The 16,674-nt window shown below is 35.7% G+C and overlaps 1 protein-coding gene across 1 annotated transcript in view; it reads left to right on the top strand.

Moving 5' to 3' along the window:
* LOC119771816 (cGMP-dependent 3',5'-cyclic phosphodiesterase) overlaps window positions 1-16,674 on the top strand; it is a 246,187-nt gene that overhangs the window by 210,060 nt on the left and 19,453 nt on the right. Inside the window, exons 6-14 of the mRNA XM_038267985.1 lie at window positions 198-253; window positions 447-506; window positions 2,636-2,792; window positions 3,389-3,441; window positions 9,639-9,713; window positions 10,745-10,786; window positions 11,431-11,499; window positions 11,586-11,716; window positions 16,376-16,487. Coding sequence (XP_038123913.1) covers window positions 198-253; window positions 447-506; window positions 2,636-2,792; window positions 3,389-3,441; window positions 9,639-9,713; window positions 10,745-10,786; window positions 11,431-11,499; window positions 11,586-11,716; window positions 16,376-16,487 — 755 coding nt within the window. The remainder of the gene's footprint in view (window positions 1-197; window positions 254-446; window positions 507-2,635; window positions 2,793-3,388; window positions 3,442-9,638; window positions 9,714-10,744; window positions 10,787-11,430; window positions 11,500-11,585; window positions 11,717-16,375; window positions 16,488-16,674) is intronic.

The raw sequence follows: 16,674 nt of genomic DNA on the forward strand, positions 1-16,674 counted from the left end.
ATGAAAAGAATAAACAGCCTTACTCAAGGACATTTTAGATGTATAATCTTCATGTTTTGTTTTTTCTTTTCCTTTTTACTTTGTTCCTCTGTTGTATTAAACACAGAGAAAAAATATGCATAACATCTAAACAATCTTGCAATTATATTTTAGCATTTTTTTTTAACTCTATTATATTTTATCTTATTATCTTACAGCTCTTGTACTTCCTATCTTGGATCAGGACCACAGCAAGGTTCTTGCCGTCTTACTGGTGAGAAGAATAAAAAGGAATCTAATGCGGCAGATTCAGCCTCTATTTTGTGATAAAGCACGTTATTGGGCACTGATTTCATTTAAGTTAACATGCCCCTGCACAATGAATTCTGCAGAGACATTAAAGCCTGCATTGTGATTTTGTGCTGCTCACTTCTGACTGGTGGTGTATCTGTCTCCATGTGTTGCAGGTGGGATGTGGCCCGCTATCAGATCAAGACGAACTGCATCTGAATGTGCTGGGAAAACACGTAAGCTTTGCTTCCCTCCATGTTTCATGAGTGAACATGGCAGCATGAGCGGCAGTATGTTGCTGGAGGCGTTTTCTCCACAAGGTTTTGCCATATGAGCTTTTTTTTTTAAATACAGTACCTCCAGACATTAGCCTTTTACCTATTTTTCATTTTGATGAATCGTGTCATCATTTCACCCTCTGAGGCCAAGGCCATTTTTAAATTGCTCTTTTGATAAATAAACTTTTCCAGTTTGTGTATCATTTAAAAAAAAGTCCTAAATGCACTGTTGAAATACAAGACATATTAATTTTATCAATAAGAATTGATTTTCTATTGGAGTTTTTCTGTTATTAATTATTATGTATGCTTGCACTCACAAGGATATTTGAAAGTAAACTCAATTTTCAGCTTTCTAATATACAATAATTTACGAGCTAATTTAGACTAACAAAGTAAGCCCAGATCATGATGCTGCCACTACAGATTTCACTGTGGAGGCCTCTGGCACTATCTTAGTAAAGCTTTCTTGTCTTTTCCTAAAATCAGTAAAGAAATGTCCAGTTATAGAAATGCCACTTTTGTTCCATATTTTCCACAACTATGAGTTAAAATCTTCAATTCCTTTACTCTTTTTTGCACCATTCTGTCTTTGATTTGTTGTAACTTTTCTACAAAATTAGATAGCTGAACTTTATAGTCCATTTGATTCTAGCAAATGTATGGCAGGTCTGAACTTTAAAAGAATACTGATGAAACAGTTTTAGTTTAGAGGCTATTCAACCTGTATTAAAGGTTTTTTTTATTTTTTCTAAAGAATCTTTGTTTAGTTTAACCATTCAATTTTATATCAGATCTTCATTCCTTTTAGTGTATGAAGGCCACCCCCCCACCCTGAAGGTCAAAGCTTTTCCCCATTTTATTTCCTCGGAGCAATCACCCTTTAAGTAACACTTTTTATCATAGTAACAGGCTCTCAAACTTGAACTATGACATATTTATTTTGGGTTTTGCATAAAAATAGTAGAGTTACAGAACTGTGCTCATGACTGGATTTAGAATGTCCTTTCAGATAAGCCTTGTCTGTTAGATTAAAACTCTTTTTTTTTATTTAAGCAGGCAATAAACATACTTTTCACTGAACCTAGATTTCTGTTTTAAAATGTTAATTATAGCTCCTATGCAATAGTCTTATATAGTGTTGCGCCAATGCCATTTTTTGGCCCCGATACCGATACCCGATACCTGGCTGTGCAGTATCAGCCGATACTGATACCATAATAATGTAAAATAATTGCCATCATGGCTTTGTCAAACTGCTGCCTACCTTTGTGAAGCAGGAAAAACTCTAATACAAAGTGAATCAAGTAGAACTTTTTATTGCCTAACAGGAGTGGGTGACAATAGTTGAATAAACTTATGGCTCTCAAAATGGTATCGGTGCCCTATTTGTTGGTACTCGCCGATACCGATACCAACATTTTAGGGCAGTATCGGGTCCCCGTCCGATACTGGTATCGGTATCGGTGCAACACTAGTCTTATATTAAATATGTTTTCATAACTGTAAGCTGCAAACCGTTATGATTAGCAAAAAGTCCAAGAAACATCAGCCCCTTTCTATTATTCTTTAACTTACTGAAAAGAATTGCTGATATAAATTAACTTTTCAATAGTGTTCAGATTTTTTTAATGCAGCTTTATTAGTAAAAAACAACACATAGACTCTTGACATTTTACAAACAGGCTCAGTTGATATGATTATGTGGAATCCATTTTAGTTCTAATAAAAATCAGGTTGATCTGGTTTATTCTGATAAAATAACAGAACATGAAGATTCAGTCCAACTTGTCCCAATTGTTGTACTCAAAGTCATTTGTGCAAATAAGGTTAAATGGTAGGAATTTATCTAAGGAAATCCAGTTGGTTGCTTTGGGTGGTTTACTCAGCTCCAATCCTTCATTCAAAGCAAGCTTCTGGCAACAGTGGTAATAGAAGCAGGAAGGAACGTCCTGCAGAATGTGGCTGATTCATCTGCTACAGCTGGTTTGAGCTTACTTAGAATCACGGAAAACTCAAAGTTCAGTACATCCTTTAGCTGAATTTGCTTGTCTATGTTTCTGTTTTTTTTCCTTACGGCACCACAGGCCTCAGTCGCATGCGTTCGCATCCAGGCTGTGCAGGCGTCCTATCAGAGGCCTCCTCTGAGCCCATCTCCCCTGCAGTCCCACAATGCTTTGCTGCACCTCAACGTAGCCGAGCAGGACTACTGCGAGCTGGACCGCAACATTCTGCAGCTCTGTGGTATGCCCACAGCATCCCCACTGACGCACACAGTCACACCCATGAATACACATAACACCTAGTCTTTCATTCTGTCTGCTATAGATACTTTACATTTCATGGAAAGCAGAGCACTCATACAGTGTCACAGACGGAGGGTATGTTAATAGAGTTAGACCCAGGGAAGTTCTGTGAATTTAGATAGAGTCTAAAAACAGAATGCTTTTTCACAACATTGTTTAAAATCTCATGCATAATGGAGGTGGACTACCTCCCACTGTTCCTGCACACATACATAAACATTGTTTACTCTCTAGTAATTATCGATAAATATGAGCTGCTTTTTTCTTCCCAGTCCCCGCTGCCTCTGCTTCACTCCTGTGACCCCCCCCCCTCTTTCCTACTGTCCTCCTATGTATTCCAGGCAGCCCTCCATTCCTTGTCCTGTCTTTGTTATTAGTCCCCCATGTTAACGTCCTCCTTTCACCCTTCCACGAACTCGCTGTCTGAGTGCTCCTCTCTCTGGATTTTTCTCTGTCCACTTGCGTTCATGATCTGAATTCCCACTCCTGCCTGACATCACTTTCTCTCTCTTTCTTTTTACTTTTTTCTCTTAGGTGAGCTCTATGACCTGGATGCTGCTTCTCTCCAGCTCAAAGTCATCAATTATGTAAGTAGTTGAGATCACTCACACTCTTGCAAGTACATGCCAAACATCTATACCGTGACTTGTTATTATTATTTAGTGACAAAATCTTTAGACTTAGACAAACTTTATTGATATTTTGTATACGCCATACATTTTATCACACCATTACTTAAACAATTAGACAATAGAACAACACCTGTATCTATCTATCTATCTATCTATCTATCTATCTATATATATATATATATATATATATATATATATATATATATATATATATATATATATATATATATATGTAGGCGAGGGGTTGACCACATCATCATCAGTAATACGATTCAAATGTATGGAATTATTAATAGATGGTATATAAATTATACATTATAGCAGAGGATTGTTTTATGAATTTATTCAGTTTAGAGGAAAAAAAACCTCAGTTTGTTTTTTTTTTTTTTTTTTGCTGTAATTTCATTATTTTTCAAGACACATTAAGCTGAAGCTTAAACAATGAATACTAATATATATTTTTTTTTTTACTTTTTGCATTTACATCCAAAGTTAAAAAAGTTTTTAATGAACACTTTTACACTATTTGGACGTCTCTCTAAGTTATGGCTCATCTTGCTGGTTATATATGCCTCTCTAAAAAATATAAATCAATGATTTAATTTGCAAATTGTTGCAGCATACTTTGATCAAGAATAGTAATTAGGAAGGAAAATATATATATATGTTTTAAAAAAAATGGGGAAGGAAAAAACACAAAACCATTAATAAACTAGAATAGAGAAAGAAGACAACATCAGAAGTGAGTAAGAAATAAGACCTAAAGGAATTAATCTTACGTAGCAAGAAATTACAGATGTAAATAGATGAACTAGATATGGCAAGAAGTTTTAAAACTGTAATTGAAAAAAAAAAACACAAATCAAATATAAACAGTCAATGATTGCCTTGTGTTATTAATTCAATAATATTTTATTGTTCTTGGTCAGATTATCTATCTAAAAGGAGCCTGTCATTGGTCAACTATGTGTGCGAGAAGCAGTTCTCAGATAATGGGATTATACAACATGATATTAACACAGAAAAAAAAGGATTTGATCAATTTAATTTTTTTGTTCAATGATTTTAACCTAGTTTATACCTTAAATTTTGGTGTAATACATTTTTTCTAAATATTTCCTCATATTTTGAAATGGTATAGAAAAGGTTAAATATTTCCACCATATTCATCTTTAAAGAAATAAAAAATGTATTTCAAGAATTTAAAGCTTTGCTCGAAAGTGGTGGGACCTTTAATGTGGTTTCAAAGACCTTAAGTAGTTACTCATCAGAGAAGCAGATTAAAAATATTAAATATTCCTCCTCCTTTAGCCGTTTTAGGATTATTTAAAGATGCAAGTGAGCTGATTCACTGGGGGTGTAACACAGTGTACTTCACATGTATGGATGGCTCAACTATAAATGTTTGTTTTTTAAACTTGAAACCTTATTTTAGTTCAATTATTTCCCACTGAAACATTGAAAAATCATTATTTTAATTCAAACAAGTATTATATAAGTTAAAGAAAAAAATCAGACATTAGAAATGATGGTTATCTAAATAAGTGGTGTTTTCACTAAATATTTTAGTGAAACATAAAGTGTGCCTGCTAATACCTTTTTGAAACTGAATGTCTTCAGTAAGTGATGTAAATATGTTGTTTATTTGTCAGAAAAGGTTGGCGAGATAAAAGCTGTTTGCCAAAAGTGCCATATCCAGACTCAGTGCAACTGTTAGATGCTTCAAACAGCTGAGATTGTGACTAAAAAAGATTCACAAGGATCCATGTTTAACCTCCTACTATGAAAAATGAGGAGAGAAGTTAGGAAACTTTACAAAAATCTTCAAAGATCACCACAGGACTAGTATGTTATGTCCCCAGTGTGAGATTTGAAACATACTTTTTTATTAAAGACTTTTTGGCATGTTTATATCAATACCAATCCATGGACACTGAAGGACTTTTTTCAGTTCAGTCTGGTGACTTTATCTGTAAATCAAACAGTAAATAGGTCCTATTCAGAACTTATTACATTAAAATTCCGGCCTGGATTTCACAAGTGGCCGGCTTGGTAAAACTTAAGTGTAATAATGGGATTAGATATGTTTCTTACTTACCTCCTGTTGGATAATTTGGATCAGCTGGAGGTCATTCAGATAGATATTTTGCATCCTTATAAATAGGAATTACAGCTGTCAAGTCCCAAAGTAACAAAAGCAAAGTGCTTTTGCCTCTTCCAAAAACAGGATGGTTGTAATATCATATCATACTTGCATTGCATTTGAATTTAAGTTAAAATATCTAATTAAAAAATACAAACTGTGTTACTATGGGAAAGCTAAGTAGTATTAATAATGATGCTAAATGCTTAGGCAGCATTTTTCTGCTTGTATAGTTTTGCTCCTTTACTCGCTTAATTGAGCTACACCAATATTTATTTGTTGTGTTTAATCTGCATAGAAATAAAAGAGTATGACTCACTGATCTCATGAATTAATCATAAATGAGTAGGTGCAGCATCCTCTTATCTGGGGAAAAATACACTGAAAAAAATGTCGAAGTGTGAAACAATTCACTACCTGAACATGCATGTTTTGTTTTCTATTTATGTTTATTTCATCTTTATTTAACCAGAAAGGTCAATGAGAACAAATTCCTTCCTATAATGACAGCCTGAGCAAGAGGTAGTATATGAGGCAAAGATTAAATTAAAACACAACAGGAGACAGATACAAAATAAATTATCTTCGTGTTTTCTTCTAGATTTAATGCTGTATTCATTGTGGCTATTTTAAAAGTGATAAAACAGAAATGTACTGCCATCAGCCGATAAGACACCTATTTTCAATTAATAACATTAGCAGTGTTTTATCCTCTTTGCAGATTAAGCCATCCACACCTCCCTGGACTTTTGCCTCTTTGGGCTGACTGAGATGTTTCAAGCTCCAATGCAGTGCCAGATTAGCCGAGCCTTCATGCACTAAATCACCCCCAAATGCCTCCAAACCTGCATTTCATGCTTTTTTTTTCTTGGTATAAAGGAATAGACCAAAGGCATTGAAAATGTATATTTCTTTAAAAAATGTATTTCATATAAGATCTGATTCATTTGGCCTATTTATTGCTGTAAAAATGAGGGAGGAGAAATAGGGAAGCAGGAGATTCTTGAAGAATCATCAGTTTTGTGCTTTAAGTTAAGTAGTTCTTATGGGATTAACAGTATTTGTAAAAAAAGAAATGTAAAAAAAATATGTAAAAAATGAAAGAATCAAAAAGGTGTTGGAGGGGTTTATTATTGTGTGTGGGCGCTGCAGAATCCTGTCTGTGTCTCTGCGTGTTGCTGCTGAATGTGCATGTACATGTGGGATTCCCAGGGGCTCATGTTTGTGACTTGGGGGTGAGGTTGTTGGCAGTAGGTGCTGTTTATTCCTGTCTTGCTTGTTCTCCATCCAGATATGTTGATTACAGGGAAGAATGGTGTGTGAATGCAATGTGCATGTGTACAGATGTGTTTTCTGCTCACTGTGTATTTCAATCTATGAATGTGAACAGAGTATTTCTCTTCCCACGTAGGAGCAGGAAATTATGTTGAATCTCTGCAGGTAGAATGAAAACATCAGAGAGACTGAAGGCATGAATTCCACTTCATTTATACAACAGCTTCATATGTGCACTGCTTGTGTTAATATTGAGTTCCTAACTTTAAAATCAGACTTTTCTCTTTTCGTAAATGTTTACGTTTACATTAACGCACAAAAAGTAGTGTGTAAATGTAAAGTAGAAAAGAAAATGACTATATTTTTTAACATTAAAAAAAAAAACTAAATAAGTAAATACATTTAGATGATCAGACGAGCACTTATGAACACACACTTCATCTATTAGTCTCTTCATCATCTTATTTTGAAACACACTGGTTTGTTTTTTTAAAACATGAAACAGCATCAAGAGGCTAACTCCCGAACAGACCAACAGTGTTCGCTACATCCCATCATTTTGCGGTTAAATTGTAAGCAAATAACACACTTTATTTTCTTTTTAATGATATAATACAATACCAACCTCTGCTAAACTTGAACAAAATACCCTAGAAAATTGCCCATGTTTAATTTTGAACATCTATGTTTCTGAGAGATTTAACATGAAAAATAACTTCCTGGTCAAAAGCAGAATTGTTTTTCTGCAGCGTTTTAAACGGCTGGACCTGCTTGTTTGAACAGAGTTGCTTCTTGGCTTTATGTTAGAAACGACCATACAGAGATCACTCTCAACTCTAAAGAGTTGTGATCTGTATTTGTTTTTCATGTTTTTTTAGCACAGAAAATTTCTTTTTGCACAGATATGTTGATGCAACTGTAAACATCACCAGTTGCAGCTATTGACAGGCCTGCATACTCTGTTGCTACTGGCAACCAGTAGCTGGTTTTGAGTACTAAAATTCCCAACCACTCTCCATCCTTCTAATGTCTTGTCATAAGCTACATTCATTGTGTATGTGTTATTTTTCCAAAATGATTTGCCAACCCCAAGAAATCATTTTGCAACCCCAAGCTTGAGAATGGCTACCTTGGTGAACGTTAGTGAACAAACAGCATTATTAGGATTAAAGGAAAACATCAGATGGAGCATCACCATCATTTTAAAATGGAAAGACTTTGACACACCTAAACACTGTCCAAGACAAAGGTGTCCTTCTAAAAAGCCTAAAGTAGCTCTGGACCAGCTGCAGAGATATGAAGCTCAGGTGGGAGAATCTCTCACCAGATGTCTTTGATTTTTTTATATTAGATTTTATTTTTTTAATTTTATTTAATATAAAATAAAATAAGATGATTTACAGAGTAGAAACTACTTCTCTGCATTTAACCCATTCCCTTGGGGAGCAGTGGCCTGCCATTGTGAGGCGCCCAAGGAGCAGTGTGAGGTTAAGGGTCTTGCTCAAGGACCCAGAGTGGCAGATCGAACTCACAATCTCAGGATTCAAAGCCCTATGCCTTAACCACTAGGCCGCCACTCCCCCACCCAACAGCATTGTTTTGGCCACAGTTAATGGGAAGTTAGTATTTTTCAATAATGCTATTGCCATAAAAACCTGTTTAAAGCTGAAAAAGAATTAACCCTAAACATCCAGAAGGGATTTCAGATGCATTGTTCAGATAATAGAATGTGTATATGTAAAAATGGCCCAGTTAAACATCCATACACAAATTAAATGAATACCCTTCATACAGTAGATGATTTCTTTCTAATCCTTGGTATTTTTCAATGTAAAAGGGAAAAACAACAGTTAGATCTAAACCTGAAGGACATTTTATTGAAAGCTTAGTCTTCAAAGTATTATATCAAAAGGTTTTGTGCAACACCATGTTTTTCAGATTTCTATTTATTGAAAACCCATATATCTCACCACCAACAACTATATTTCAGGTCATAGTGTGAAGAAATACAGAAAAAAAGGTTCAAGAAGAATTTACACTTGTGCAACACACTGTACAGATTATATTATTGATACGGTACAGATGTATGTGTACAGGTATCTAACTGCAAAGCTTTTGGTTTTTAATATGAGTTATCTTACTTAACTGGTGTTCTAAAGTTTTAAATCACTCTTATTTTCCAATAGTTTGTCTCAGAAGGGAACCACCAGATATTGTTATAAGCATTTGCTGCAAAGTCCTCATACCTGACCATGACATCATGTTGTGCAGTGACTGCTTGAAAAATTGGGGGTGCAGACAGGTGGGAAAAGTAGTATAAGGCCCAAAAAGCAAAAAGATTTTAAAGTTGCTTTGTGAAGCAGAAAAATCCAGCAAAGACAGGTGGATGATTTATAATTCAAAAGTACTACTACGACTAATCAAACTTTTTTTTAAGTTTCGAAGAGTTTGGTAAGGCACTGAACTGAAAAATAAGTACAAAAAACAGCTAAGATTTAAGGTATCTTCCAAGAAGCCTGAATAACTGACTGATTAGAAGCAAAACAAACAGAAATAAAGTATAAAACTTTATAAAGAGGAACTGTGGGTATTTTTATCGCTCACTGAATTAGAACCAGTTCTGTTCCTCAAACAGTTACGACTGGAAATGATTTGCCTAAACCTGGTGATGTTGTATTTTGTGATTGTGCATGTACTGCATCAGGGCTAACGTTCTCTCTCTGCTCCTGTGCAGCTTCAGCAGCAAACCAAGTCTCAGTGTTGCTGTTTGTTGCTGGTGTCTGAGGATAACCACCAGCTTTTCTGCCAGGTAAACACACACAGACAGTTTAAAACAAATGTTTACATAAACAGTATTAAAACTGCTTAATCCCTTTTTTTCTATTTGTAAATCATACCAAATTTTATTTAGCATGTTTATAAATCCCAGAATTATCTCTATTTTCTAACTACCATATGAAGTAACTATTTTAAAACAGATTGATAAAGTTTCGACTTGATAACTTAAGGCAAATGTTTCCAGTATTCACTTACAAGGCCACATTGGGTGCATCTTTTTAGCTCTGCTCATAAATTGTATTAATGTTTTTTGTTTGTTTGTTGTTTTCTTTTTGACCTTCAAGAGGTATTGTGCATTTAACCTTGTTTAATCAAACATTATACCAAACTTTGGAACATATAAACCTTTGTCTCCCCTAACCTTATTATAACTCAAAGTTTTGTCTATATTTCCACTTGATATTTTTAATAAACCCACAAGGTACTGGAAATTGCGCCCAAGGACAAAATTAACTTGTGAAGGTTCTTAATTTTCTTCCTGATGTTACATAAGGAAACATTGTTTTTGTTTGTTCTAAAACACCTCTACACGTCTCTCTATTCGTTGTCTTTGAACCAATGACGGGAATCATCATTTATTTTATTGTGGTTAGACGGCTGAATTTGACAAAGATGGAATAGTTTTCTTTTAAACTTCCCCTTAAAAGTTTAGTCACTTATCCATTTACTAGAATCAACAGCTTTTAACCTGACTTTCAAATTAATGCATTGGTTTAGAAATGGCTTTTTTGAAAGCTAAAATCCTGCCAAATTATGTTCAATTAACTAAAATAAATTTGCTTCACTGAAAAAACATTAATGAGCACTAAAATTTCAGATTTTTTTTTTCTTATCACTTTTATCACATTTGTTTTGTACATATACCACTCAGAAACACTGCATGAAGGCTCCTGCCTCATTTCATTGTAATTAATTATTTACTCATATACAATTACAGCTATTTTTCAGCACTAAACAAAATATTTTCAACTACTTGTAACCTTTGACCTCTGTTACATTTAGGTAGTTGGAGACAAAGTCCTGGAGGAGGAGATCAGCTTCCCGGTGAGACAAAAACAAAATAGATATTGGTTTGTTTTTTTTCCATCTTTAACGCTCCCTCCAACACATTTACTTCAGCCCTTCCTTCATCAATTTTTATTCATTAGACCTCCTCATCTCCTACTTTACTGAACTGAGATGCTCATCCGTGTTTGTTGCTAATAATAAAAAGCTTACTTAGAATACAAGCGCTGTAATCCTGCATGTGTTTCTGACATACACAAAAGAATAAAGCTCCCACATGCAAAGGCTTTTAATCCTCTGTAGGGGTTTGTAATGAAGAAATTTGTGCAGGAGAAGTAATCGCTTCCTTTGAGTCGCTCCAGGTCTCCTGTCCATGCTTATGCTGCAACTGTAGCATTACTAACAGGCTCTTCATTACATGGTGAAGAGACGGTGTCCCTCTAGGCTAAATGATGTGTAAAATCTGGATGGAGAGGGCACTTTAAAAAAGTCTTACATATGTTGTTTGTGCTGTTTATTAACAGGAGTAATGAGCCTTACCGATTATACAACAGCCTTAATTTATTATGTTTTTCTCCTAAAAAAAAATCTCCAGGGACCCTTTCCTTGGCTCCTGTTAGTTTGTTTTTTTTGTCTTTTTCTTTTTGTCGCTTTACTCCTGTCTTTTTCTCTCAACTGTCCAGCTGATGTTTGGGCGCTTTGGTCAAGTCGTGGAGAAAAAGAAGTCTATATCCCTCCAGGACATCAGCGCGGTAAGATTTAATCCATCTTATCTATCGATCCATCAGACCATTCCTCTCTCTGCCTGTCTGATATTATCTGTGCTCCTCTTCCTCAGGAAGAGCGCAGGCAGCTGTCCAGTATGCTGGGCTGCGAGGTCTCCTCTATGCTTTGTGTCCCCGTCGTCAGCAGGGCCACTGGTCATGTGGTGGCGCTGGCGTGCGCCTTTAACAAAAAGGGTGGACAGAGGTGAGACACCTGAAGTTTTTGAGATTGTCTTCTTAGAGATTTTGTGTCCCAAAATGACGTGGCTTTATGGTAAAATACTTGATGACTGTATTGCAATAAGTTGTGAATAAATTACCGTATTTACTGGTCTATAAGCCCCTACTTTTTTCCAAACCTTTGAACCATGCGGCTTATGGTGCTACTTTTCTGTGTTGTTTTTCCTTAACCAAAGTTGGAAATGAAAGAATAAGGGGCTTTATTTTATTTAGCACAAGAAAATGCTAGCAGCAGGCATAATGGAGGACAAATGTCCCAAAACAGGTTTGGTGGGAGACAGTTCGGTAGATATCAACGGCTTATATATGTAAGTTTCCAGTTTTTTTCAAAACATTTAGTAGACGTGGCTTATAATGAGGTGCGCTGGAGGTAGACTGGAAAACACAACAGATAATTTTCTGTATTTGTTGATTTGCAGAAAATGTAATGGCAGAGGGATTAATCTCAAAGAAATGGAAAACACAACAGATAATTTTCTATATATGGTGATTTGCAGAAAATGTAATGGCAAAACACAGCAGTTTTTACCTAAAACTGAACACCATAGCATATAAAATAATCAAGATGCTTTCATAAGGGAAGAAAAAGTTGATGCACAGTAAAACAAGGTTTATCACCACAGAACAAATAACAAACATTTATTTTGTGGTTCCCAAACTGAATTTTCTATTATTTCTCGCTGTTCATTCCTCGGGGAATGGATGTCCTTCAAGTTGTGTTAATGTTATTCATGCCCCTCAAGAAAAGGTTGAAAAGACGTTTGAAAGACATGAATTATGTCCAAACAACGTCTACATTTGGTTGGAAAGTGAAAGGTGAAAAAACATAATTTTTAGATCCTTGAAAAGAAGTTGCAAACCCAGGTTAAAACGTCTCCTTAGCATGTATTATTGGACTAAAGTGGGACAAAATAACACCGACCATCAAAGCCCATTTTTCAACAATTATTTCTGGACTAGATATTATGATGGAAAAATGCCCAACATTTTTTTTTTTACTTGATAATTTTTACAAATTAAAAGATTTAATGATTGTTTATAGATGTAAAATGAAATAGTCTTATAAAGGAATGTAAGTTTTTAGCCTAGTGATTGAAATGTCACTAATGTCTTAAATGCCAAAACGAGAAACCCAGAACCATGTAGTTATAATTTTCCATTCAAGCTTTGGCTCTATAACCTTTCATGTCTCCTCTTGCCATATTATTCAGTTTCAAGTCACTAATTGGTGCTAATTGGGAAGCTTAAAGCTGGAACCAAGATAAAGATGTGAACATTAACGCATCAGCTGTCTTCACAATGCTGTAAATATTCAGAAATTATTTCATTTAGTGATCTTCTAAATGCTCGTATTACATGTAAATTATGTCAATGTTTAATTGTTTAATTAAAGTAGAAAGTGTTTATTATGCCTTTTTAGGGATGGAATGTAATGACAAAATTGTCAGTGTTTGTGATTGAATTCATTATCAGACAGGAGTTAATTTTGAATTTCTGTAAAGCTGATGCTGGTGGAATACTGATCTTTGATAGTTAGTGCTAACAGTTTGAATATTAGTTTCCTTTGTTTAAAAACACATTTATACCTTCTTTGTTTCTTTCAAATATTGTCAAATTAAATCCCCAAAATCGATCGTTTTATTTGCATTTAATGTGTTAAACCAACACAAAGAAAGTTTATACTATAATTGTAAAACGAAAAGCAAGAACATGAACATTTAAATGTCAAAAGTGTTCTGGTTGGTTTTCAACCTCCTTGAGTCGATACAAAAGGTAGAATCTCCTTTTGTGTGGATTGCAGCAGCTATTCTATTGGGATACTTTAATTTGATGACTGAAATTTTTATTTTGAAGTGTTAACTTTAATTGAGCCAACTTATAACAATAATATGCTTTAAACCAAGGGTGCTCAAGTCCAGTCCTCAAGAGCACCAATCCTGCAGGTTTTTGATTCACCACATTGTTAATACACCTTAATCTAATGTGTGTCTTGTTCCCATGCCTCTGCTGAGCTAAATGAGGGGATTGATTCCTTAGATGCAGGTGTGTTAGAGAAGAGATGCATTTAAAAGTTACAGGATGGTAGCTCTTGAGCAGCCCTGCTTTAAACAAAAGCATTAGATTACAGCTCTGGCTATTTAGGCTTGCCCTAATGGAAGGTTAACCTCCTACACAGTTTTAAGCATTTGGCTTTCTCTGACACTTTGTTTGATTAGGTGCGTTAGTTTTCCACCACAAGGTTTTTCATGTGTACCAAAAAAAATCATAATTGTGGTCTTATCTGTCTTATCTGACATTTTCACTACTGTAGACATTTTCTCCAGATCATGATCCTCCTGCCACCGCTTTTGCCAGAAAATTACTTATTTGGAGGGATTTAGATTTATTTATTTATTTGACAGGGACAGTGTACATTAATAAGCATTCCTGCAAATGCACCAGAATTAGACAAAAAGCAATTTTTCATCTGTTGTCCCTGGACAGATCTTTAAATTGTCAAAGATGCGTGCTTGGTCCATCACTGCTGAATAAGGTTTGATTTAAATAAAGTTTGATTTACCTCCTAAGCAGCTATTTAGGTTCTCCAGAGTCCTGCTCATGACATAAACCTTTAATTAGAGTGTATCGCACCAGGAAGGCATGTAAAAGTTGAGGGACACCTGTTCACGAGGACCCCACTCCTCCATTAAGTCCAGATTTCAGGAAAGCTCAATTAATCAATGTCACCCTTTCTAAAAGCTACTAGACTTAAATTCAACCTCATGCTTGAAAAGTATTTAAACTGTTGCTCTGCTTTGAAGGCTAAGTCAATGTTGCACCAACTGCCAAGACTCTGACACAACATACAGACTTAAAGTGCATCCCAACAGCACACGGCTGCACTTTAAAACTCACGTCCACTCATCCTCCTTTTGGGTGTGTGGGCAGATGGCTGTGATGATGATGATGAGGACGTTGGCAGGGTGATGATCTGGAGTCAGGTCATGAGTCTAAGCAGCGGGTGGCTTGGCTGCCTGGTTTGGCAGCAGCGGGTCCCTGGCATGTACATTCCGTGTGTTTTTGTCTCGTCTGTTCACTGCCAGGAGCAATGCTGTTATCTCCTCAATGCAGAAGTCGGTGAAAAAGCTTTGGCTATTTCATCACCCTGGTTGTGTTTGCTAAATGATGCAGGGGAGTTGTTCAGTTTATTGTTTTTATTTATTTAGAAATGCACTTTCATGAGACAGATGAGAAAGGATCATGTCTGATCATTTCACTCAGTAGTGGTTGGCATCTCATTACTTTAGTGAAAGCTGCAGGATTAGGGGTTCCACAGAGCAGTTGATACAATAAGTCTAGTCTTTGCTGTGAAAACAGTAAAACAGATTAACTTCTCCATCATTGTATAGATTACATATGCAGTTTGTTTGCTTGCAAAGTAAAATATGGCCTCACAGGTCCCCTAGTAGAATGTGAAGCACCAGTAATAGGTTCATTACTTTTTCTAACAAAAAAGCCTACCAACAATTTTTTTTCAGAGGCAATGGAAATGAGCCTCTGTTGAAAAATTCAAAACAGATTCTATGAGATCAACCTCAGTGCAAGGAATTGAACCAGCGCAGAGAACCTTTTATTTTTCATAAATAAGCTGATCAGCTTGTTTGGAAGCCCAAGGCTGCTGCTTGTAAGGCTTATTTCTAAGACATGGAAGAATTTAAAATGTCTTTCTCTGCACCACAGAAGCCAAGTCCACTGCTGTGTTACAAAACACTATTTCATAAGTAAAAGGTTCTATTTGCAATGTATTGCATGTTTTTTTTTTCCTGTCTGTATATAATTTCTAGTTTTTTAAAAACAGATTCCCACTGGCTACTGTTCCACCTGTGAGGGATAGAGACTATTTTGTGTCATGACTGAAAATAACAAGCTGCTACCAAAGAAAATGGTCCTCCAGTCTCATTGTTGCTCTGTTACTCTCCTGGGTGTCAGTCGCAGAGATTTCCCAGATGCAGGCCCCTGTCTCCATTGTCAGGATTCCTGTGTGTCTGATCTGGGACCAGGAAAAACCCTTTTAGCCCGTCACAGACACCAAACCTCCACATAATAATGTGCCACTGCTCTCTATGGGAAGCTACGGAAAACTGCAGCCAATTACCAGTATATCTGTGGTCATTATTCTTTTTTCTTTTAGTGTTTATAAGCCCATGCAACAATCCCTATCTGCAGGAAACTGGTTTCATTATAGTTTAAAGCATTCCACCGTGACTTTATTCCTTATCCATAATCTTCCTTGTCTCCAGTTCTTGCATTAGTTAATACATAGGTTGTTTTTTCAAGCAAAAAAGCAGGAACAAAACAAGAATGAATTTAGAGGATGAGAAACATTTAATTATTTAACTCATAATGAATCATTTAAACCAGTAAAAACTGACCAAAACCAAATAGTTGAAACTGTTGTTGTTCTATTTGCTTCAACCTTTAGGTTCAAAATATGTAATATTATTTTTACAATCTTCTAAAAAGATGTATGGTATAAGAAAAGAAAAAGAGATAGGGATTTTTTCCTGCAACATGAATATAAAAGAAAGAGAAGATTAAGTATTGGCTTAACTTTCCCACTCGTTTGTGTGTTTTTGTTCTGCAGACATACAGAGGCAGACGAACACGTCATCCAGCACTGCTTCTGCTACACTTCGACAGTCCTCACTTCTACTCTGGCTTTCCAGAAAGAGCAGAAATTAAAAGTGGAATGCCAGGTACAACACATACCTCCTGCCGCACACGTGCTTCAACCCACCACAACCACCTACTAACACACACATACCCCCATCCACACCCACATACCTCCACAGCATTCAGATTCCCACCAATGGATGTGAATATTGAAATTTCTTGATGATTTTCTTTAATTCAATCCATTAACTTCAATGTACTGAGGCAAGG

This window comes from Cyprinodon tularosa, unplaced genomic scaffold (genome assembly GCF_016077235.1).
Source record: "Cyprinodon tularosa strain WSP-4 unplaced genomic scaffold, ASM1607723v1 ctg69, whole genome shotgun sequence".
NCBI lineage: Eukaryota > Metazoa > Chordata > Actinopteri > Cyprinodontiformes > Cyprinodontidae > Cyprinodon > Cyprinodon tularosa.